This window comes from Ixodes scapularis, unplaced genomic scaffold (assembly GCF_016920785.2).
Source record: "Ixodes scapularis isolate PalLabHiFi unplaced genomic scaffold, ASM1692078v2 PGA_scaffold11__112_contigs__length_91849675, whole genome shotgun sequence".
Classification (NCBI taxonomy): domain Eukaryota; kingdom Metazoa; phylum Arthropoda; class Arachnida; order Ixodida; family Ixodidae; genus Ixodes; species Ixodes scapularis.
Window position 1 is genome coordinate 51,260,615 of NW_024609837.1, and position 26,113 is coordinate 51,286,727.

At 48.4% G+C, this 26,113-nt stretch overlaps 1 protein-coding gene across 1 annotated transcript in view; it reads right to left on the bottom strand.

Moving 5' to 3' along the window:
* Positions 1-24,955, bottom strand: part of LOC8027320 — a 599,914-nt gene extending 574,959 nt beyond the window's left edge. The window contains exon 1 of the mRNA XM_040211912.3: positions 24,634-24,955. Coding sequence (XP_040067846.1) covers positions 24,634-24,670 — 37 coding nt within the window. The 5' untranslated portion in view covers positions 24,671-24,955. The remainder of the gene's footprint in view (positions 1-24,633) is intronic.
* Positions 24,956-26,113: the final 1,158 nt, after the last annotated feature.

Below are 26,113 nucleotides of genomic sequence, written 5' to 3' on the forward strand. Positions count from 1 at the left end.
TCTGCAGCGGCAGCCTCCACGGAGTCGGCAAAGCTAGTTGGACCCTTTGATAACACGTAGCGTCTGACAGGATCTCGCAGTCCATTTACGTACAAGGAGAGAAGCTGTCGCTGCAGCACACTATCTGCAGCTGCTCGTGATTCAGCCGCGCCGGCCCCTTCGAACTTCGGGATAGTCTTCGCACCCAGCGCCCGCAGTCGACTTGCGAATTCTCGGACGTCCTCTTTAGTCTCTTGCTTGGCAGCCATGAACTTCTCAAGCCTCAGACTTTCCGGTTCATTGTCAAATCTCCTGAGCATTAGGTCCCTGAACTCGGGATATTTCTTCACCGCTCTCATTTCTTCATCGTGCCAGGCAAAGTTGTAGGCCCTTCCGATCATCTTGCATTTAGCGATGCCAATCTGTTGTTCATCACTCCAACCTCCCATCTGAGCAACTTGGCTTAGCACCTGAAGAAAGTCTGCCACAGTGGGGCCGCTGCCCTCACCCGAAAACGAGGGCACCATTGAGCCCAACGCGAGCACTCCGGCGCCGACCGAGTTTGCCATGATTTCGGCTACGGTGTTGATGGCCACCGTACTCGCTTCTTCAGACGACATGGGCACTGTCTCGATTGCGGGGGTTTACTTTCCCGCGAAACCTTCAACGTAGAATCCCACCGCTGTCACCAATTGTGAAGACTCTGGTTAGGAGCTGCACACACACCGTCGTCGGGGCCCGACGTTGAGGAGAGACAGTACCCAGCGCTTGCTCCGGCACATATAACTTTATCTAAACTCGGCTTGAGTTCGCGACACAGACAACTGCTACAACGTTCTCTGTCCGAAGGCTTGCGATGGCTAACCGTCCCTTTTTGCTGTCCTTCCTCTTTTTCCTCTTCCCTTCCCATAGCCGCGAGGCGAGGATTCTTTGTAATCTGGCGCGAACGCCACGGTGGGACACACACTCACACACACGTGCCCGCACGCACAGCACCGAAAGAGTCGGTAGTACACTCCGTCACAGTAACGTATGGAGGTGCGCTCCAAGCAAAGGGGAACATACAAAATTACAAAATGCGTGGGAAACTTGCGATAACGATGCAGCCAAGCGTGAGCTGTTCTTGGTTGAGATCGGGAAAGGAAGGGGGGGAGCACGTTACAGGATTTACAAACAAATTTAGGTTTCCCGCTAAATTTATCGAAAATATTTACGTCAATTGGCCTATGCACCTATTCGCTTTCCCCACTAGATTTGCCGGGAAAACATTTATTCATCAACAACGCATCGAAGCTAAATCAATGTAATGTCATTTCAAGATCAGGTCACAGTACAACACATGATCGGCGCAATAAGGAGCATTCGTAGATCGTTTTCCCTACTCCGCTACGCTCTCCCGCAACGAAGGCGCCGCTGGCCTTGACTCCAGAGTCCCGGATATCGTAGCGGATTGCGGGCAGCGTTGCGACACGGAAGAAACGATCTACGAAAACTCCCTATTGTCAATCGGTCGCCCTCGTCATATCGTCGATGTGTGTTCGCGATTGTAGGTATTTTACGCACGTAAATGCGCTTCTAATTATGGCGAAACGTGGTATTGCGGAAGAGACCCAACCGACGCGCCCCTAGCGGCCAAGCTGAGAACTACGTCCATGGGGACAACAACAACATGAACTATCTGTGAACACAGGCGAGCTGGTGAATGACATTCACAGTAACCCCGAGACGTAGGAAGAATTAAAAAAAAAAAACGGACAGAACAACGAATAAACACTTCGTTGTTCTGTCCATTTTTTTTTTTTTTTTTTTTTACGTCTAAGGATTACTAGGGATGAACTGTCTATCTGGTCGTGTTTCTGACGAGGCGCTAACTAACGCCTGCGAGCAAAACCGTATTAGGCCCAAGGTGGGCCCCCATAGGATTGCCGAAATGGGGCCAAGCTAGGCGTTTCGCTGTGCCTGGCAGCGCGCGACTACGTAGACGAACGCTGCGTCAACCTTTCGGCTGGGGTTCGTGTTCAATCAGTGAAGCTCCGACTGAACGCGAGAGCCGACGTAAAGAGCCGGACCACGGGACATGTCTCGGGGGGAAAAGAAACAAGTAGACAACAAGCTGGACAAAGTAGAGTTCGATCTCCTCGCTGGGATTCCCCCAAGAATGCCCACGAACCTACTGGCCCACACAGCTTCTCCAAGAATCAAATCAACCACTGCAATCTACGAAGAGAACTCGGCGAACGACGAGGCCTGAAAAAAATATTTCGAACCCTAAAGCGTAGGGCTGGACATCGACTAAAATTGTAACCCGAATAATCGGCACCCTTAAATCGATTAAATAATCGATTAATCCGCCGTTCTAATACTGGACATAATAGCGCCAAAATGGGCAAAAACACATTTTTTTCCTTTTTCTTCTTTTTTTTGATAAACGTTGCAATTAATCTTTAGCTGAGGATAAACAAGCCGCAGATGAGTCCAGTCGACAGATACTCGCAGATTATTATTCCTGCTGCGACGCCATAGCGGAAGGAGTTTTCTGGTATTCTTCGACGCGACTATGAGCGATCGAGTTTCTTCCCTCTTCGGAATCATCCTTACTGCACTATACAAGTGCTCCACAGACGTTGAACCAGGAGAGATATCATTATTTTTTAAGGACGGACACTACCTCAGCTGCGTTTACATGGATGCGACCGCAATCGAATCGAGATTTGACTAGTTTGATTGGTAGTAGAAGGGTACAAGAGGAAGACGTAGGGAGCCAGGGTGCGTGTGGTCGGCCCCCCTCGATTTAATGAGCTACGATCGCGTGCATGGAAACCCGAGCTTTGACTGGGTGTGAAAGCAGGTTACTGAAAGTGGAGCTGCGGGGCTTTGTCCCCCTTGGGGAATCTCCGCTTGGCGGTAACCTGCTGTCCTTGAAGTGAGCCCTCTCTGCGATGGACTGTAGTCCTTTGCAAGTCAAGAACAACAGGAGGCAGAGTCCTTCCCTCTTTCCACATTAGCACAGCGAATGCTGGAGAGGTGGAGAGCGAACTCCAGCGTTTGTAGTGCTAATGTGGAAAGAGGGAAGGGCTCCTTCCCCTACTCTTCTTGAGTTGCAACGTACTTTCCTGGACGCTGCGATCCTGTGCGTCGCGGACGCCAAGAAAACCTCGTGGGTTTTTCGTAAAATGGACACCGGCTCCTTGTTGGAACCAGCCCTGCCTTAACCGTGACTAATGTAGCTCTTATTTGTGAGCTTCCTGCCAACGAACAGGATAGTGTTTGAAATGTAGAAATATAGACCCATCAGAGAAAAAAGCGCCACCTGTCGTACGCAACAGCAACTAGTGGCAGCCGCCATGCTGCAGGATAGTGCGCGCCGCTGCATACGCTGCGTTGGCCGTAGACGCTAGTCAATTCCTGCCCACGATGCCAACGTACTGCTGCGTACCCCTCTGTAAGCAGAGTGGGTATCGGGACAAGTCAGGCATTAAGGTACGTACGTATTCGGAAATGTACTCGTTATCGGTTGACGGCGGCGTAGCCGCGCAAACGTTTCCCTGCTGAAGTGCAAAAACGGAACACGAACCGTTTTCACGCTACGCTTCCTTGGGTGTTTGAGTCAGGTATTTTTAATCTCACTTTGTTGCGTTTGGAGGTAGCGTTTTCAAGTTTCAGCTAGCTTGAAGAAATCAAGGCGTCAAATACAAATATAATGTTGCTCGTGGAATCGCTTGTGGACGTGACAGCTTCCCGAGCGCCTAGCTTCAGGTATGCACGAGCTCGCGGTGCTTCAAACTTGCGCGTGTAAATTATATGTTAGGTACGCATGAAGCCATACGACCTGACGCTTTAAGCTGCCTGTAGCGCAGACATCTGTGCAGCGCGTGCTTTATGCAAAGCAACATGCACGCGCTTGCAACTTCTGCTTCACTGCAAAATTTGCTGCTCTACATTTCCCAATTCTAAAATCCCCCTCAAGAAAAAGGGACTCGACGTATCAAGTAGGAACTTGTGTCGAATACGTCCTTTACTGGTTAACTTGCGCATTGAAATTTGAGGTCTTAATTCCAAGTAAAAAAACGCGATTTGACGAGCGACGAGTCAAGCGACGGCACAAGCGACGAAAGTCGGCTACGAGCAACGAAAATGTTTCACTGTCGCTTGTCGCGTTGCTTGGATTGGGATTTCTAGAAAACGACGCTCATCGCTTTGGTCGCTCGCTCGTCGCTTTTATGCGGTGTGCTTCATCGCGCGACTGTCCGAGCGACAGCGAAGCGGAACCCCTGCGCCTGTTTTGTCGCACATCCGGAGAGTACTGGCGACTTCTAACTACAGCCCGTAAATTATAACCGGTTCCTATCATTTTTTGATGACATGTTTGATGTCGTAACTACAAAGATCTTAGTAATTACCTTTTTCTTGCGTAGTTGGCCTTTATAGATGCGGCGACCACGAACCCCTCAACGAGAAAGTTGTAACTTCTGTCGAATTGTCGTTCCGAGTCCGATTGGCTCTTGAAGAAGCGATATACCTCATCATCTTTAACGGCTGGGAGCTGGGAAAGGTCGTTTACCCAACCCGTGATCGGGAAAACACTACCTGCAGCCATACAGAGGCGAAGGGATCGACGAAACAAGAACGCGACAGTCAAAACAACCATGCCGGCCGCAACAGGGTCCTTCCCAATGGCGCCGGCCGCCCAATGTTGTTGGACTCGCTCAGCGGATTTTCGCTGTTGCCAGATTTTTTGAAAGGGGTCTATTAAGCGTAACAGTAAAAAACCAAACGCATTTTTTTTTTTTTTTTTTTGCATGGCTTACCCGGTTTTACGTTTAACCGATTAACCAGTTAAAAGAAACTGATCGCGATTAAAGCATTAATCGATTAATCGTAATGTTGATCGATCAATTGCCTAGCCCAGTCAGCTTTGATATGTGACACTGAGCGGGACGTCGTTCTTACGTCATCCCCGAGCATGACATCAGATTTCCTGGGTGAACACGTCCTCACAGCTACTGGTCATTCTCGAGCACCTACATTCTGAGCTTCTCACAAGTACCGACGTTCTTTGAAGAACCGACTGCGTGACATAGACGGGTTTCAGGAAGCCAACGGCGGTGCACACCGGCTGAATTGATTAGAAAAAGAGCTATTCATTCCAGAGAAATGTACTTCGTCGTGCGTGATTCTTGTCATTACTCGTAAAAGAAACAATCAAGGGGTTATCCGGAAACTCTTAAAAAATCGGACGTCCAAATATTTGTAAAATACCTTTTTTTTTTCGTGGCTGGCGCCATGTTGAATTTTGACGTAGCTGACTTGGAGCAAAATAACAAATCACTTTATTGGCCAAATGGAAGGAGCTGATAGACTCCTTTTCGAAAATCCCAGAAGACCATGCAGCGAAAGGAATTGCGGGGCGGTTCGGATGCACGCTCGTGCCGGCTCGAACGCCTCGTATGCCCTCTAGAGGCACAATTCCTTCTTTCATATAATCAAGAGCTCAGAACACGCACAAAAATTAAGCAAACGGAAAAGAAAGTCATCACATATTCTGTTTTGCTTTCCTTCGTCTCTGCGTTCCGAAATCACGAACCGCTAAACCAACGTCAATTTCGTCTTCTCTTCTGGGATAATTTCACGCCGAACACCTGAGCGTCACAATGCATAAAGCGGACACTGGGGGCACCGCATATTTTCGTTCGTGTTCGTGCCAATAGCTCGTTTTTTTTTTTGTTTTTTTTTGCTATATTTATTTTTAGTTGTAGTTATTCTTAAACTACTTGTACTTTATTTCTTTGTCGTCCAACCCAATTAACTTCGTCGTATTCCAACATGGCAACGCTACACGAAATCGGTATATGCACCAACCCAACCCTCCGAAGTCACGGCACCATGGTGGCGCTGCTGTCTCCACTACGCATGCCTGGACATACACACATTCTCTCCCTCTATCGCTCTTTATATATATTAGTGATCTCGCTTTCTCTTGTCCAAAAAGAGTTTAAACGAGCGACGTCCGCTTCTCCCAGACACGCAGAAAACGAGTCAACCTAACCATCTCGTCTGCACACTTTCGCTTCTTTCAACAAACCGCGTCCTCTGTTTCAAGTTACACGATGCGCGGCAGTCCGCACGCCGCGTTATTCCACTGGCGTTTCTACGTAGTCCTTCGCAAACAGCCCACCCTCGGTTGCATCCATTCCGAGCAAGGAGTCAAGGCGGAAACTATACCTCTACCCGTCCTGAGGACGACGTGTCACAGATATGACGCCAGAGAAACTTCCGAGGCTCTTCTTGCGCGTCCGCTTTCGGATTTGTAACCATTCGGGGCTTCGGCGAGTCTCTCCGGCTTCAAAGCGCCCTTCGAACTTCCAGCTCAGGCCCCCAATACCAGCTGTTTTCTGAAAACGCTATCAACCAAAATTTCAGAGAGCGTTCGCGACGTAACGGCGGACGCCATCTGCGCAGAACGGCGCTCGCAAATGCGCGCGCGTCACGTTGTCCCGTTGTCACGTTATAACGAGGAAAAGGGGGGGAGGGGGGGGGGGGGGGGGGCGGAGAGGCGGAGGCGTTTGCGGCCGATCGTAGCTGGCGTCACCTACTCGCGGCTCGTGTTGCGAGCGCGGCCAGCAAACCACGTGATCCCGACCGGCGAGGAAACACTCGGAAATCCAGTCCCACCGGCGAAAACGTGAGCCGCGGACACGACACCTCGGCAAAGTGGAGGCAATCTCGTCAAATCGAAGAGGGCCGCCGCCCAGATTAAAAGTGGACCGCGGCAGCGCGAGGGGACCACGTGACCGCACTCGCGTATGCGCCACAACGGACAAAACGGGACGCTCACATCGGAAGGGAAAAAAGAGAGACGGCGTTCCCGGGCTGCAATTAGGGCAATTGCTTCGTCGTGAGAAACGGAGACCCCGGCGGACCGCCCTTGCTCGCGGGAACGAGCGTACGTCGCTACAGGCTTTGCATTTCTAAAGCCGTGTTCGGCGTAGGGCTAAAAACAACGTGTAAGAGAAAAATATTTATTGTAAGAGTTAACGATTTATTGCCCAGCCTCCACCCAGATGTAGCGCTAAGAGTCCGAAGACGCCGAACCAGGTGCCGAAGTTTCAGAAATAACCGTTCTCTTATTGAAACGTTACAAGTGTTCGAACAACAAAAGTGGGACGCCATCACAATGAAGCGGAGACGCAGATTGGACACGAATGCTACGTCATCATTCGGCTGGTCTTCGTGTCCAATCAACGCGTTGGCGACGGACTCGGGCCCAATTGCTCAGTTGGCGCCATCCGAGTGTCACGACGTTACGCGGAAGCCACGGTGTAAGATACCCTTTTGATCGAGGATACGTAACACGTCGAGTGCTGCGACGCGATCGACCAGATAAAGTTCCCTTGGCACGCGCCCGTGTAGCGTATGCGGAAGCGTCTCCGCACACTAGGCGGCGCAACTGCAAAGCTGCCTGCAAGGTGCCTCCGACTGCTCTGTTTACCGGGTCAAAAAAGCAGTCCCTCCATTTCCGCCTTATGACGTCATACAGGTGTCACGCTGTCGCCGGTCGCGATCCTGGCGTCTGCCGTATGTGGGACGCTGTCCAGCTTAACGGTCCACGGAAGCTTCGGCGGCCAGCAGTTGGGAAGCTGCGACGACGGCAACACGAGTTTGCGCGTGCTTTTCTGAAAGGGCAACTTGCGGCCAACCACCATGCAGGATCGCGACACCTGACAGCATGACGTTCCGGCTTTTGTGACGTCATTTGTTGTCAATTCGGGGCCATTTTCGACGCACGGGCAAAATAGAGCGCTACACACACCAGTCTGAGACGGGTTCCATGCAGCACCGTTAGGGTGACCTGCGCAAGTTCGTCTGCTTCTTTTGCAGGGGTTACGGTGACGTCAGACAGACGCCGAGCTCCGATTGGTTCCGAATGAAGGATAGTGGGGAGAGCTCGAGACAGCTTTGTTGTGAGGTCTACCCACTATCTCTTCAATCATAGCCAATCAAAGCTCGGCCGGAGTCTTTCTAAGGTCACCGCAACTCTCCCGCAAGAAGCAGACGACTTGCTCTCCACACTGGGCACAAGCGTTTCGTCAGCACTCGGTGCCTACTCGGCTCAGCTTGCATCGAAAACGGATTTTTCGTCAGCGTTCGCAGAAGACTCGGATCCAATTCCACGCCTCGTGCCGAACAAATGGGCACGGATCAAAATTAAATTTCCCGCAATGAGAAGAAAGGCGTATAGCTGCGGGAACGGAGTATAATTCCCATTAAATCCCGTGCAAATTGGGGAAACGATGCTATTTTATTGAGGAGGTAAATCGAGCATTTACTTTCCATCACGCGTGCCGATGATTTACCAACCACTGCGCGTATAAACAATTCAAGCACGCCTTGACGCGAAAGCAGCTCGAAGAGGACAAGTAACCCCGCTGTTAAGAGCCCGGGAGGAGCAATCTCGACACTCTCGAACACGAAAGAAAGCTGGCGCACTCGGCAACGCCGGAACAAACTGGACCCCAAGAAGCACTCAGATGCAAAACGAGAACAGCATATAACATAACGGACACTCGCCGCCCAACCAATTCAAGCTGAACCCCTTCTTTTTTTCTCTGGTTTTCTCTTTCCGACACAAACACGCTTTGTCATTCCTCCTCACAAACTGCTTCCGTCTCCCCTCCTTCCAAATTAAAGAAAGGCTAGGGGGCGACATTCGCTGAATGACAAACAACCAAGTTTCGCAACGCACAGAGAAAACGAGCGCTCGGGGCGAGTTTAAAATTTCCGTTCCTTCTCCCCTCCCACTCCCTTCGGTCTCTTTCCAGAAGTGTTTTTAATCAACGCGGGCGCCCCGGCAGTCGTGACAGCGATCACTCCGAGCAAGGCTCTGACTTCAAGGTCTCCTCGAGGAGAGTCATATAAGACCCTCTCGTCTCCATAGGAGCGCGCGGTCGTTCGTTTCGGAGTCATAACACCCTTTCGTGTCTCTAACGCGCACGCGCGTAAAGGCACGACCACATTGGCGTCGCGGAGGCCTGCGGCGCGGCGGTCGGCGCTGCCGTTTGCCGACCCAAACCAGTTTTCGGCTTCAACGGCGCGACGTACGGCGCCGCAGAGTCAACCGCTCCGTGCGCGGTTCAAAGCCGGGCGCCGCACGCCGCAGAAGAGAGGAGCCAATGGGAAGTGGCGTAGATAGTGACGTCGCGATGCCATGGCAACGCTCAAGCCGGTCCTCGGCTCGTCTTTCACGTTCCGAAGGACGTGTTTCGCGTCGTCTGCTCTTCCTATTTTCCCCCCATGCCTTCCCCAACGGAGCGGTTCCTTGAAACTGTGCGACTGTTTCCCTTTTTATATGACAAGACGCAGCCAGACTACCTAGATAATGACGCTAAGAACAACCGCTGGGAAATTATAGGAGAGGAATTCGGAATTACAGGTGAGTTTCTCCGTGGCACTTGTTGCATGTCGTCTGTGCTGTGACGGATGTCGTGTTGATTTGGTGACACTTTCGAAAGTAGCCTTCATCGCTGGCGCGCCGCCGGGGCAGCAAAGCCCCGGCGGCGCGCCAGACCTGTCCTGTCCCGCGGTGTTTCGGTAGAACCAACTCGGCCGGACCCAAAACCTGCGCCTCCTTCCCTTCAGAGCGCGGCGACGTCGCAAGATCAACGAACAGGCTAGGATAATCACATTCACGCTGATCACCAGGTCATTATGGATTCCTACCATGTGTGGCAGCGAGTGCGGAACGGAAGAATGTAACGAAGAGCAGACGACGAAAGAGCGGGAAATCCGACGGGAGGCGCGATCGCGGGAACCAGTGCTGTCACGTGACGCCTGCAAAACGGAGGCCAATGTGGACTCCTCGCGTTGGGACGCCGGACGGCGGTGCCGCCCGGCGGCGCCGCCCGGTGGCGCCGTTCACGCTAGTGTGGTCGGGCCTTAAGAGGTCGGGCGTTCGTTTCTCCCACCGCAACCCAATCTATTTTTCAGATGCACTCCTCCACAGTAGGAAGGTGCCGCGAAGCTCTCAAATCGGGAAAAAAAAAATACAGTGCTGGAAAAAAAAAAAAAAAGCCCAAAACAAGAAAGCAAGCATTTTGGCAATCAAAACAAAAAGGCAACCAGAACAGCATAAAACGGCCGAGAAGTGATCAGTTCCGGTCCTGTTCACCGCTTGTGAATACTCGAGCTCTTTTAACACATACTGTGTTTTATCAGCCGAATTCTATTAGAGAACCGTCATGAAGAACCGTAAGGAAGGACATCATGAGGTCACATGACGTCGTGACGTCATGTGACCTCATGACGTTACGCGACGTGACGCACACACACGCACACGTCATGCGCCCGACTCATTCACAACTCTGCTCCCCGGTCCTTGCCGGCATAACCAAGCTAACATATTTTCTTATTTTGTCGTTGATTCTTCTTGTTTTTGTTGTCGTCCAGGAAGATTCACCCTGTCCTGTACACATCAAAGCGGCGTTGTTGCCTTTAACTCGTTAAGATGCACGCGTTTATGTGACCGCGTCCCAGCCGGCCAACATCCGACCAACATCCGACCAACACATACCACCACAGACACGACAGAGCGAATATGTTGGTGACCCCGGTTGCGCTTCAACGATGGCGGCCGTTGGCAACCATGTTTGTTTGTTACCGGTCGTCAAGAATGTCAACAGACCCTTTCTGTCACGTCTGTGTTACGACCGGTTATGACTTATTACAAGATATTACCATAGCAACAGTCACTCTAGAAGAGCACCTTAATACCGTTCCTGCATTTGAATACATAAAAGTCGACTTACCAAAGCATAAGCGGCAAGTGTGGCACTGGTTACAAGAACGCAGCTCTGTCAACTTAAGGGGGTCATGAAACAATATGGGGTTGGGATGTTCATGACTGTGTAGAGGCGCACTGGTCCTGGCCCAAGTATACTTGCACAGACCGCCACTAATTCAAACGGTTCTTTGTCGCGGTGAAATTTCGGGGATAAAAGTGTACTATTTCTTTCAGTCTTGCCTTCGCAAAGCTCGATGATGTAATTGTGGGATCGAAACCATCCGCCTGACTACACTCGAGCGCGGTTCAGGGATTGGACACGAGAACTGCGCGAGCACTCGACTTCGGGTCGTAACAATGAATGCCTCGGCGGACACTCGGGCAGTGGCTCGTGTCCAACCACTGCGGTGATGAGAATAGCCCAACTCTAACAATGCCTGGAGCTCAGCACGCGTTTTTCACTTTGCCAACCCCAGCGCGTGGCTATCATTAACGTTGGCGACATAGGATAGGCACCAGGCCACGTGGCCGCTTGTTCTGGCTCCGAGTTGAGGGGATGAATGATGCTCATACTTCTCGAAATCTTTTAGCAACTGCAATTGCCTAGACTTAAAAAAAAAAAAAGAAAACACAAGTTTTATTCAGTTACTAACGTTAGGGAGTGATTCTGAGCATAGTATCTAGCGAAAGTAGAAAAATCGTCACGCGACCCCTTTAAAAGGCGAACAAAATGGGCGCGTCCGAAATTCGAGAGCAATACGCACGAACCCAAAACAACGAATCCCCCTCCACAGTTGCGACATGCGCAAAAGCGGAATCACACGCGAGCACTTTCAAGCCAAGAAAAACGAAGACAACGTATGCGCCCCTTACGAAAACATCAACAACCGCAAGAACTGCAGCCGGATTACACGGAGGAGTGAAAAAGATCAAGGGCCACAAATGCACTCGCATCTTCCGAAAACATATTAGGGTAAACACACGAAACTCTACACGCCAAACGACCACCTCTTTTCCCCTCCTCACTTTCCCTTTCCCGAAAGACCCGACGACATAAACGAGATCTAACTTCATCAAAAAAAAAAAAAGCAAGTTTGGTGGATAGTTCATACCTTGTGCTTACAGAACTTCGTTGTCAAACAATTTTTTATATCTTATTTGGACTTGAGTACGTCTTGATAATATAGCAAATAACTAATCTATGAAAATGCACGTACAGGTAACATCGCACAAAAGGACATATCAATTACGCTCCACGACGAGCGTAATTATCATAAATCCAACTCTGGGTCTGCCCAAAAGACCACCGGTGATGTCCCAATTTCGAAAGTAAGCCCGTGTCCTGCGGCGGCCAAATATGAATTCCTAAAAATATTCCCAGCCCCCCAGTGTCGCCCACGGACTTTCTGGACCAGCGACGCGGCGTTCATGGGCGGGGCAAAAGACGTAAACATGATCGCGCTCTCGTTACCGTCAATTACGGGCACGGTTAAATGGACGCAAGCCTGGGTCCGCGCTAGAGTGACACGACGGCGCATTTGACGTGACGCTGCGGGTTATTAAAATCCTCGCGCGGTCTCGTGAATGATTAATTAGCCTCGTTTACATCGGCTCGTCGCGGGGGTCGTTTACAAGCTGTAACCCCACCTATGCTCGGACGAAATGACAGGGGGGGGGGGGGGGGGGGGGGGGGGGGGGGGAGTGACACCATTTAGACTATAAGGCCTGCGAGTGACGTCATAATGTGTGGATCCTCGACCCAACCCCAAAGGAGCAACCGCAACGAAGCTAGCCGTCAGCTAGTGTCGCGCTCGTTGAGAGACGCTGCAGGACGGATATGGCGGTGACGCTGACGCGAGGTATAGGAAGTATTCACTGGACGCCATATTTGTTGGTGCTGTTTAAAGCGCATGCTCAGAATGAGCTCATATTAATAGGCTGCTAAGACCGACACGCTCGATGGTGCGGAATGCACGTTGCAAAAGAACTCTGGAAGCTCGCCATCAGCACGCGCTCAGAATTCGCGCGCACACAGATATAGCCGCCAGTGAATACTCTCTATAGACAGAACTTGGTGGATCACTCGTGATGCGTTTGGTGGTAAGAGAAAGCGAAGGCGGTATTTGGAGGAACGACCGCATCCTAAGGCGGCACGTCAAGTAAATTCTACAGGGTGTCTGAAGTAACCAGGCTCGATCTAAATTGGGCCGCAAAAATCGGCGCTGGCACGTAACAATCTAAACTTTTCGTTAAAGATCCATTTCACAGGTCGGTTTTACCTTGCGAAACTACGAAGCGTTGCTCCCTTTCTGTGAGAAATAAGGTCAAAAACCTTACCAGGGTCAACGGCTTCACTGGCTTGACACCTGGCTAAGACGAGAGAAGGTCAGCAATGGAGGCTGTGATCTGGCGTGTGTGAAAGCGTCCATGATCCATCAGCCCAACACGGGCATCTGCGTGAGCCCGCGCCGTTCAAAGCTCACGAACCCTAGGTTCTCTATTTTTTTTAAAAACATACTGTGTTCTCACTGCAACAGACATGGTGACAGTATTACCATGCCTGCAGACAGTTTTTGTACGACCAGCATGACAGGACAAGGAAGAAACACGCCTCAAACAACGTCGGCAGAATTGCCTTTTCGTACGATATATACTCAACGCGGATTCAGATGATAATTCCAACTCGATGACCGCAGTTCGGCGCTTCCGCTTGGCACAGTATCCGAATGTTTATGCCATCCTATAATGCCCCCATTAGGTGTGCGCGTGAATATCCCTTCCAATCGAACAGAGTCGCGCTATTCCTATCGTGTCAACGCTTTTAAAGACAACCCCCCCCCCCCTCCCCTCCCCTCCCCCTCCCTCCCTCCCTCCCTCCCTCCCTCCCCTCACCTCACCCCCCCACCCCCCCCCCCCCGTATACCGTGGCTTTCCCATGCGCTCAGAAGCCTAGACGAATACAAACTGAGGGAGATGAGGGGACGAGATATAGCGGGAAAATTTCCCGCTAACATTTTGAAAAAATTTCCCCGCTAAGTTTGGCGGGAAAATTTCCCCGCTAACTTTAGCGGGAAACTTACCCCGCTAAATTTAGCGGGGAAAGTGGGACGTCTCATTATACAACGCGCGCGGTTACGCCGACGCCGCTCAGCTCAGAAACGGGCGCCTAAGAGCTGACTTCTAAAAAGTCGCCTTGTAGCGTTTGCTGTAGACCAGCTGGTGAAACGAAGTGTAGGAACGCGGTCTCTAGAACTGGTTACGGAGGAGCGCTGTTGTACGCGTCGGCTCGGCAGTTGGCACTGCTTCAACCGTGCACCGTGTCGCTAATGGGAAGTTGATTTTAAATTTTGCCTTGTCTTACCGTTTCTTTCATTTCATTTTTTTTTTTTTTTCAGCCAGCATCCGGTTACAGATAAGTGATATCTTCGTCTGACTAGGCTAGCAAGCAGCAATTGCTTGTGGCGCGCTATCAAAAATCTTGAGCGAAGCAAAAAAAAAAAAGGAAACATACGCACACATACGCCTAACAAAAAGAACCCAAACGATTAGTACTAAAATTGCAAGCTGCTTGGAAAACAAATCCCTGAGAGTAGGAATGTTGTATTTTTTATTATTATTATTAATTTCCACGGCTTTAAGAATGTACGTACTAAAATCTCCCTGCTACAGTCATGTTTAATACGGACCCCATGGATACGTACCACGCAACATTTCCGAGTACGAACTGGGTGAATACATGCCTTTTTGTTTCTCCCTATTATAGACAACCCAAATTATGGACGCCTTTTGAGGGAAGGTGTCTATATTAACGAGACATCCTTGTAGCAATCACAATTCCCATTGCTAAGGTCAGTTAGCATCTTCCAACTTCATTTAATGAAATGAAATTATTTCATTTCATAAAATGAAGTAGGAAGATGCCCACCGAGCTTATCAATAAGAGGTATTCATCTTCCTACGCTAGCTACACGAAGCTGCCTACATCTGTTCCATATTTACTTGCTCGATGTGCGTTTGTTCTATAGTGCTGTAAAACTATCGAAAAATGTACTATGAACTATCGATAGTTTTCCCAAAACTATGGATGGCGGACTATCAATAGTACTATCGATAGTTGAATCGATAGTTGACTACGGATAGTTGGTTCTCGGTCGACTATCATATCATCGAAAGCGGACTTTCAGAAAACTATCGAGTGTTACGAAAACGAAAACGCAACCCAAAAAGGAGATGACGACGGATATGTGCGGGCAGACAACACGGGGTCAGTGCAAAATGTGAAACAGAAAGGAGACTAAACATAAAATTGCATTTTCATGCAATCAATTTAGAAATAAAACACAGATGGCCGCGTCTTGCTACTTTTTCTGTGTACATATTTAGTATATTCCTGGGGTTCGTAATTTAGTATGCCTGCATTTGTAAAATAAGAAACACATTCAGATATTTGTCTGCCTTGGAGTTAAAAGATAACACTCGCTGATGACACATTTAATCAGGGTTTTTCACAAGCTCGTTTCAAGTTTGTTTCTTTTTGTTTTATCGGTCACATATTGCCTTTCATAGTCTTGACCACTGACAGATGAAAATAAGCACTCTGCTGGGAAAACCTTTCTTTCTTCTTTCTTCCGATGACCGTTCTTATTTTGAACATGATGATAAACCTGAGACTCGGGTAGGAAAAGGAAAACGCAAAGGAAGACAGGAAAAGAGCAGGCAACGTTGGGACGTTACCTGTTCTTTTCCTGTCTTCCATCGCGTTTTCCTTTTCCTACCCAGTCTCAGGTTTACCATCATGTTCAACTTACACCAGCTCGCCAGCACTCTGACCATTTTTCCGTTGACCATTCTTAGTAAATTCCAGAAGATCGAAAAAAATCGGTTGCCAAAACCAGGGTTGTATCTCCGGGATATGTTGCCACTTTTCGCTCTGTTCTATTTTGGCAGATTCGTCGCACTCATATGTGAACAAATCTAAAATGTTACTCTAGCTTAAAAAAAAAAAAAAAGTTCTTTTTCAAGTTATAACGTTTTGTGTGTGAAAAAAATTGTGCCTGTATCTTTGTGGCGTTGCCAGCGCGAGTTGCTTCGGCTTTTACGTCGCGGCGGAGAAACGCCATTCTAAAACTCTCTGGAGTAGCCTGCGCTAACGCAAGCGCTACATTTAGCGCTAGCGTGCGCTACAATTGCGAACGCTTTTCTAAAACTCCTTAAAATGACTATCTGGTGTCTGTGTCTTCCTTTTCTGTCCGTTGTCCTGTTTCGCTTTTGAACCATTATCTGGTCGATCGCGTCGCAGCATTCACCGTGCTTTGGCGTGCTGTGGACGCCAGCTCCCGTAACATAACGCAGCGCAAGCAAACGCGACTGTGTGAACAGGACTATAACCACGCGTCGCCGCCGCGTCGCTGAGCATAGAACCCCTCACTAACGCTGTCGCGTGGCGGCGCGGCATTCGGCAGACATAGCGTCAGTGGCGGTTGCTATGGTGACTCGGAAACGCAATTTTTGCTCAGATTTGTTTCGCGCTTTAGGCCCGCGGACCGAAGAAAGGTCAGCATTGGGAACGGCCTCGATTGAGAAGTCCCGACCTCCGAAGACGGATGGGCCCCCCCGCAGCCATCGACAGTTTCTCGTTTGTCACGCTGGAGTCGGCGTAATTAAAAACCACCGCCGTCCCCCTCGCGTAGATACTACCCTGTCGATACTGCTGCGAAAGGAATGGCCGCTCAGCTTCGGCGCTTTCGCAAGGCCATGCGTCATCTGTCGTGAGACGTATCTATTACTGTCTCGTGGGGTGTGGAATGACTTTTCCTCCTTCCGCGACTATTTCTGCGCTCGTTTGTTTTCCTTCTGTCAGCGTGTTCGTTGCGTAGTTTTCGTGAACAGATTCGCAGACGACCGATGCGGCAACGGTCGCTGGTAATGAAAACGTATTTTTATTTCGAGACCTCGGGGGGTCCGATTTTTATCGAGGTGAAAGCAAGAGCGTTCTCGGCACCTGATTGGACGTGGCGGTATACAGCTTGTGCGCAATCAGCCAATGAGAGATTTTTGGCCCGTTCGCGAGTTCACAATCGGCCAAAAACTTGGTGAGAATGTTTCACCAATTCACAAATAGCGAGAAAGGTATCGGGGCCTCTATTGTTCGTGTTATTAGTATTCCTTCATCTGTCGGTCAATACCAGCTTGTATACGGCAGTAGAGCAACTTCAAATGTGTAAACAAGCGCGAGATGTCAATAGCTTGCAACGTGAAATAGCAGACGACCACAACTTTTCAGCCTACGTCTGACCTTTCTTGCTGCGGCGCTCGGTTTTTAGCAGACGACATACTTTTTGTCGATCAGTTAGCAGGCGGCGTGCAACGTTTTCTAATTTGATATCCGTCTGCGATTGATGCTTTGTACCAGACGAACAGCGTTCTTCGTTTGCGTAAGCAGACGAACCGTCTACGAAGGCTATACCTTCGCTCGCTCCGCGAAAAGAAATTTGCAATATCGTAAACGCCTACTAGATATATATATATATATACATAAGAAAACGTTGTTTTCTTATTTGCAGATTAATGGAACGCGTTACCGCTTTATACACTACCTGAACATAAAAGTCGCACAGTTAACATCACAAATACAAGCAAATCACGGTACCTGGGTAGTTGCTTTTGATCAATTTATCAAGTAAAAGTGGTTCGGTCTGCAGAAGTGCCATATTTACTTCGGGGTAAAAGAGCGCAACGAAACACGAAGGAAGTAAAGAAGAGACAGCACAGAGTTGCGCTGTTTTAACCCGAAATGTTCATCAAGCAACTACCTTTCAACATGCTATAATCAACCCAAACAAACCTTGTAACATGCTATAGTTAAAAAAACAAAAACATGTACGCGCAGAAATTTACCAGAAAAACTTTCGCTTTGCTTCTCTCCGATCTTTATTCAACAGAATCGGGTATCACCAACTCTCCTCCGCGCTGAACCTTATTTCAGTTTTCCTCGTTGTCTTCGGCCATGAGGCAATCTTTCTTCGCACAATGAACGCTTTGAAGGTCGGAGCAGAGGTATTGTAACTTGAGGGAAGCGTGAAGGGGTCAGAGTATGTCGGTCACAAAACGTCCTCGTACCCACCAGTGCGGCAAAGACTCCGGTGTGCGCAGCACTTCCTCATCCACGGCGTGGTGCCTCCTTGGTTATAGTGCCGTCTGCTAACAAACTTTGTTCCAAGATTCCGATTTCCAAGGCTCGAGATGTGCTCATGATAAGTGTAAGGGCTAGCTCGGTGGTATTTCAATACGTATGACTAGAGCCCTGAATATCCGCGGATACCTCCAGTAAATTGGCGAATTCAGATAAAAATGAATCAGATCTGGTGGATTGCGGATCGGATGCGGATATCCCCGGGTCCGGTTCTAGTTTTGCCGAGGCGGCCCATAAACGCGTGTGCGGCCGTACAGTGTAGAGTGAACAAGTGAGGGAAACCATGAAGTGCACCATCGAATATATTGCGGGGGCATACTAATGTCGTAAATAAAAGGTGACAATCGGGGAGAAATGATCATTACGTCAATAAAGATTTCATTTTTGCCAAATACCGCTTTAGAACGTTCTAGCTCTCCAAAACATACTGACCCTAGATAAAGTAAAGAACGCAGAACTACCAGTCGTCCCGGGAAGCGTGTTCTTGTTTGACATGTGGAAAGAGTGGAAAACGTTCTTTGGGGTAGAGAAAAACCCAAAACGTACAAGCCAGAAAAAAGCAGAAATAGCCTGCAAATGGCTCCTTCGTCTACAAGTATATATATATATATTGAGGAGATTGAATTCGATCCTCTGGAGCGGTGGAATTTGCGCCAGCACGAGTTCGTGGACATCGTTCTTGAAGCGCAGTTCGTGCATGCCATCCTGGCATCAAGTGCATCAACGGAGAGAGACGTCTCACTAACCGGTGTTACTTTAATAGAGGCGAATCAGTCTGAATCCGTTCAAGTTGACGATATTCCGCTTATTCTACACAGCAACCTTGACAAGTGAGACTTTGCGTGTGTGTGTGTTTTCTTTTTTCCGACAGAGTTTTTTTTTTTTTTTTTTTAAGTACGGTATATGGTTTTGAGCATGCAGTTGAGGGTTCGTGTTAAAACTGAAACCGATAGGAGGTGTTGCCATAATTGAATATTGCGATATTTTCCCAAGGGTGTACCAATTACCACATATACACGAGTATTTCGCTACGGCGAGTGAGCGCCTCTCCTCAGCCACTTTTTCTTTTATCGTTTGGCTATAAATAAAGCGACACAATGTTCATAGACTGCCCTTTGTCAATTTTTGTGTTTATAAAATATAGTAGGTTTTACAAAACGAAACGAAACTCGAATATAAATTTCCTCCCTTCTAAACGCATCTTGAGGACATAGTGTCAGTGTCACGGACTCCCAAAACGATCTCATAACTGCGATCATCTTTTGAACGATGCGAAGTGCCCCTGGGAGGATGAGCGCTTATTTTATAAATACGCCGGATGGAACAGAATACGATCAAATGACCGTCACCGTTTTATTACACGAAGAGTTTTTCGTAGAAAGGTAAGCAGACGGCTTATAAAATATCATCTATATAGATTACTTTTTTGCTTTTTTTCATGCTTGAATTTATTATGTAAAATGAATGCGCGAATTGAGAGTCGGATGCGGTTCCAAATTTTGCGGATGCGGTTCGGATGCAGATACAAAGTGTGCAGACGCGGATCGAATGATCAAACTATTATCCGTGCTGGGCTCTACGTACGACCAGGCGTCTGAAAACACCCAGCCATTTGAAATCAGTCTCATTCGTTTTGTCGAACTCCTGGCAACAAAATTTAACGAGTAACGTAATCCTACTTTACGTTACTTAATACAGTACCATACGGACGTTACGCCTTTTTTTATGTAGTGACGTTACCTATTTTCGGGTAACCTATTTACGCCGGGAAAAAAATCTGTACAGAACCTGAGTCGTAAAGGCATATAGCCATAAAATCCGTAATACGAATACAATGCTCTTTCCCGATGAATAAAGCGGGAAAAACTCCCCGCTAATCCGTCTTCAGCCAGATAGCTAAGCTAACCTATCCGGTACGGGGGGACGAAAACAAGCAAGACATTAGAACTAAGGCTGGGTACTTGACTGATTAATCTATCGATCAACTATTTTGAATTGAAACGAAAGAAACACACAAGAGGACGAAACAGACGAAAGCTGTGTCGTCTGTTTCGTCCTCTTGTGTGTTTCTTTCGTTTCAATTCAATGTAGATTACCAACACGCTCCAGTCTGTAATCAACTATTTCTTCTCGATTAACTTGTTTAACGAGTTCATCGGTTCAAATCTGACGAACAAACAAAAGTAAAAATGCAACGCTTTCATCACGCAGACGAGGACGAGTACACCTGCATAGAGGCAAACGTTAGGCAAAATTTTGACCTAAGTGAGCTGATCTGTAACTCCAAACAAGTCGAGAGACGGTTATACGCGTCCCAGCTACTTCAATGCCGCGTGAGTGTCCGTTTAACGCAGCAGACACTAGGGAGTTTTAGTAGATCGTATTCAAAGGTCCGCTACCGCTACCGACATGCGCGCGCTGCAGGGCATGCGCGCGCTGCAGAGCATGCATCGAAGTGGCAGCGCGAGCTCCCGCTACAGATAGCGTGGCCTGAAAACACGATCTACTAAAACTCTCTACTATTGCGAACAATCAAGGGAGTTCGCTATGGCCGGAGAATATCGACGAACCGCTTTGCCCCTGCGGCTGAAGTAAGAACTTGGAAGTGTGGGTGTCACAAAGAAAATATTTAATTTTTACTTTTTCGAAATTATTATGCATGGGAATGAACGAATCCGATTAATCGATCGATTACAGGGTGGCATTTAAACGGGTTACATTTCCTTATCGACCCCCAGCATCAATTACAGCGAACAAGTAAAAAAACAAATATGCGAGAGGCAATACAAGAATTGACAGTCGTGCTGGGCAAATCCCTGGACAGGGATCTGTTCGCTGCCCTTACACGTGGAACGTCGTTCTCCCGGTTCCGCGGTCGGCTGTGCCAGGGATACGCGATCGCGTAACGCCGGAAGCAATATTCATTCGCCCTTCGTTCGAGCAACGGCCTTGAAGAAAAAATGTGCACGCGCGTCTTTTACCGGGTAGAACGGTCGGAGAAGAAAGTACTGTACCAGAAAAACGCTTTGAATTGGGGACGTGCGGATAGTGGGGTCGAATCGAACAAAGCTGCATCACCTTTCAGAATGAAAAGGAAATGTATACAGTATGGCGGCTTTCTTTAAAGTGCTCCAGCTAGAGATAACGCTGAGCTATTCGATTCCAAGAGAAATTCGCACCTCCCTCGTTTCAATCGAAGAATGCAACTTCGCGATGTGGCATTGAGCATGAACGGAGAGCCTGTATCGGGCGTCCCAAATAGCGGCCAGGCTCTTTAAATCGGCCGCGAAATTCGGTTTCTTAACCTATCGCGCTACGATTTTGTGCAGCGTTGCCCACAGATGGTGCATATTTTGCAAAATTTGCATAGAGCGAACTTACCTAAGGAAAAAGTAAAAAAAAAAAAAAAAAAGGCTTAGTTTTTATGGAAACGCAGCGACGCCACCGGTCTTCAAACAATAGGGAGCCCTATTGTTTGCAGACCGGTGGGGTCGCTGGATTTCCATAGGAGTTAAGCACTTTTTCTTTCTTTACTTTTTTCTCAGGTAAGTTCGCTCTTTGCAAATTTTATAGAAAAAAATGCACCACCCGTGGGCAACGGTGCACAACCTCGTAGCGTAATACGTTAAAAAACCGAATTTCGCGGTCGATCTAAAGAGCCTCGCCTCTATTTGGAACACCCGGTAGATTAATATATGTCACGTCGATTGCCACGTATCATGTTTCGTTTCGAGATCGCACCTTTTATTTCCAGCTTCGTCATTGGCCGAAATTGGCATTCCCTCCGCTTGGCCATAGAGCCGGTGCGAATGACATTTTCACTTGGCTTCACCGTAAGTCAGAGCGCTACCAAAGGCTATGAGACGCAGAAACACAAACGGAAACGCACGTACTAAAGGCGCGAGGTCGCAGCGCGTTCACGGCACTCGGCAGGGTTCAGCCGGTGACAGTAGGCGCAGAGAAAAACGACGAATGTCGTGATGCTGCATTTTTTGGTGCGGCTCGGTGCCGTCGACTCGTAGCACCAGCTGCGCGTCAGCCGCGGCTTGCCAATCGAGCAGTGCCAAAAGTGCACAGTCACGGCACTTGTTTTCTTCGTATTTTGCGCTACGTTGGCAAGGCTACCACCGTGCTGGAGCCCCGCACTCCCGCAAGAGCACGACGTGGCTTCGTCTTGCGTCCCATTTGCACGTGCAAGAAGCTTTGTCAGCGACGAAGCATGGAAGAAGCTACGCTAGTTTTGACAACCTAGCAGAAAATACAGCGTGTCCCCGCTAAAATAGACTAAGCATCGTCGAATTCTGTTTTCGAAAAAACGGTTAAAGTGCAGGCGAGCTGGTGGATATTTACCATGATGGAACTTAACCCGAGACTGGGGTAGAAACAGAAACTTAAAAGTAGAAGGGACAGAGACAAGTGAAGAAGAGAACGTTCTCTTCTTCACTTGTCTCCGTCCCTTCTACTTTTAAGTTTCTGTTTCCACCCCAGTCTCGGGTTAAGTTCCATCTTTTTTCGCGCAAAAGTGGTTTTTAAACTGTCAATAAGAAAGAAAAAAAAAAAAAAAAAGCCCGTTGGCTTGCTTTATTCAGTCCCATGTGTTCGTTGGCTACCGTTTTCCCGTTGAAAGTTTCCGCTGATAACTTTTGATAGGTTCGTTCTCAAACTTTGGTGTCTGGTCCGGATGGCTTGGGCGAAGCGTCCCGCAGTGCTTTATATATTTTTCCTATTAAAAAAAAAAAAAAAAAAAAAAAAGAAAAAGCACCGATTTGTTTTTATTTTCCTGTTGTTGTTTTGTTTTTTGTTGTTGTTTTTTGTTGTTTTTTTTTTGGGGGGGGGGGGGGGAGAACGCTTTGTAGTCGACGTTGACTGCAACAACGGCATCCTTTCATCCATCTTCGAAAGAAAGTTCCCTCCCTACACTTATTGTCAAAAGGAATACGAACAACGGAGCGGCGACCGAATGATACCTAGGGTGCCACATAAAGGCAAATGTGGACAGCATTAAAAAATAAATCGTTTCATTTTATTATGCTATTAACGGCGCTGCCTTTACGCCGTGCTGTTGACTGGTCGGCTTCGAGAACGACGCCGCTCCTTCGTAGATATTCGTGGCCCCGCGGCGACCGATCGTGCAGCCGCAGGAGCTGCGTGATTTACTGACAGATTCCGCTTAGTCATTTGCGACTATTCCAATTCCACTTACACGGCGAGTCGTCCTTATATCTTCATCTGGCCCTGTAGCTTGTGTCACGGTGTGCTACCAACCCAATCGTCACGCTACAATAAAAGTCGACCTATACGTCGACTGAAACAAGAAAACAAGCAGCGAGATCACCCTGCACTGCGGACGACGAGGAAAAATTTTACCCGCTTTCGTTTTCACTTTATCGCTGACGGCATTTTGATCAAGAAGAGCAGCATTTCCAGAGTGCGCCCAGCATCAAAGTGGCGAATGTCGCACCACGTGTAGCCAAGACTGAAGACAATGCCACGGCCCGCGAGACACCGATCACAATCTCGCCGGAGAAGTCCCAGCAAGTTCAGCCAAACGGTTCTGCATGCTGATGGAGGCACGCGCACTGCTGTTCGCGTTTCTTTTGGCCATGACTGGTACACCAGTAGCTACAAGACAGTGGCGTCATTCTGAGATTAAATTACCGTAATTAAATTGTTTTCCTCCGGCAGTAATGCGAGGGGAAATCTGGCGTCGCAGGACGGGTAATCTACGCCGCGCTGAGCTATCCCAGACACTGCGATGAACGGAAGCGCAAACAACCGTGTTGAACGAGGAACGCTGGCGAACTCGCAGTAGCGATCGAAGCCGGCACGCTCTTTCCGTCGTTCGCAAACGTTGTAATCGCCAAGACCGAGGGCAAGCAAGTCCGTATCGCTACATCGATCGCCACAGAAGAGATGCTTAAACATCTTTCCGGTTTTCCTCGCCAGCTTTGTCTTCTTTATTACTTTTCTTCGATAACGTATAAACGCTTGGAGCTTAGATGGAAGGCACTAAGAAATATATGTTTGTCTACTATATTTTTAGTGTAGTAAGAATACGATAGCAGGGTAAATGAAGAGACAGCACAAAATAATATTTAAAAACTGCTCTAAAAATATTTTGGCTTACTTCAAGTTTATTTTTGAATAGAAAAAGCGGAGGGAAAAGATAAAATAAATTAGAGGAAAATGCTACGGACCACAATTGTTACCTCAAGTTCAAAAAAAAAAATAAAATAAAACGCGGTTTGTTCATTATATATATTCTTCCTGTTGAAGGCTGGACTCCGGCCGAAACGTCGAAATAAACCCGTCCACTGTTGTTGTTACATCGAAGGTTCTTTATCGCATTATATAAATATATATATATACTGTATATATTTTGAAAAATAGCAAGGTTCCAGAAAGAGGAAGGGCGCATCCGACAACTCGAAATCCGTAGCGCTCAAGCGCTCCTAATGCCACTCCGAAGAACTCCAACAACCACGCTGCGCTTTTTCTTGCTCAATTTTAACAATTTCAAGGAAACAAGACGCGCGCAACATCCCGACACCTCCGAAAGCACACTCGGCACTTTCCGCCGGACGTGAGCGCCATAAAGACCGGCACAACAACAGCCGCGGAATACGGGAATTCGAGTTTGTTCTTCAAAAAGAAAGAAAAACCGAAACCCGAAAGCCCTACTCACCGATAGAGAAGAGTAGCGGCACCAGCAGCAAGCCCATGTTGTCAGCGCAGCGTTGTCAACACAACACTCCAAAACGCGGCCAAGTTGTCAACCTCCAGGCGAACCGGGCGAGGAGCAGTTTTCAGCAGCGTATTCCGTCACGTTTGCATCCAAAGCGGAGGCTTGAGACAGCACACATCACCACCACAAACACCGTCAAAAATGAAACACGGCTCAAGCAGCTCAAGCCTACTCCGAGAACAGACGCGACGCCACGCTACCCACAACGTGCACTGAAGAGCCGACTCTGCTCGCGCCTTTCAAAGCAAACCAAAGTAAACAATCCAAAAGAGCGCAATCGGAAATGACGTCGCGAGCGTCACGTCCGAAAACCGGAAGTAGAGGCGGAGCCACCGGCCGCGCGCCGTTTCTAGAGAGCCTACATTTAAGAGAGGGCGCATCTCAAACCAAGGAAAGCGCTTGCAATTTAATCGCGGGCGCCTTTTGAAAAGATTCGTCGCAAGTGCGCATGCCTTGCGTTACCGTGTGGCAAGAAGAAACGCGGGCAGAAAGACGGAGACGATTGCAGAAAATTTTGAGACCCCTCCTAGCAGCTCGTGTTGCGAACGTGACGTATAAACCACATGGCCAAAATCGAGCAGTTGAAAACGCTCTAATGCCTAGGCACACTAGTCGTCTGCTTTTCGAGGCGGTCGCCCTTCGTCGTCTGCTCCGCTGCGTTCGCTGCGTACGCGCTGGCGCGTTGGAGATTACGATAAAGCGAGCGAGTGCGATCAAATTTCACGACGCCGACGACGACGACGACCACGCTTTTGGGGTTCTGAAAAATGGGGATAGCTTACGGAAGGGAGTGGCGAGGCTTACGCTCGTGACAGAAGTAATTAATAGTGCGCGGAAACGCGCGACTTCTGGGCGAAGGAAAAACGTATGGGGCGTCCGACTAAAGCTGGGTAGATAAATCATGCCTATTCGCGTTGACTTATGGGGACGCAGGTACAGATTCTACCGCATAGCTAGACCACCACCTTTGGTGTGTATTGGCTACTTTGAAGGGTATTATGGTGTCATACTGATTCGCGGGGCTGCCGTTAAAAAAAAAATCATTAAGTATCCTTTTTTTTTTCCTTTGCATACCATTTTAAAAAACTCGAATAAAGATTTTTGTAGCTTAGACAGTGAACGTCCTAGTCCTCGTCAACTGTCACTTTGTTAGAAACAACACTTTTGTACACTGCGCGACACCAACACCGCGAACGCGACACCGGCGCTGTTTTGCATTTTAATTCGAGCGAACACTGGCACAAACCGAACTCTGCACCATATTTTAGTGCCCTAAATTAGCACTTTTCAGGACAATAGCAGTTTTGATAACAACTTATCTTTTTTTACGCGAAAAAAAAGAAGCAAACGGACGATTGCTTGTTTGCGTTAATAGCGTCGCACAGTGTACGTTTAATATGCAAATAAAAGTGCATTGATA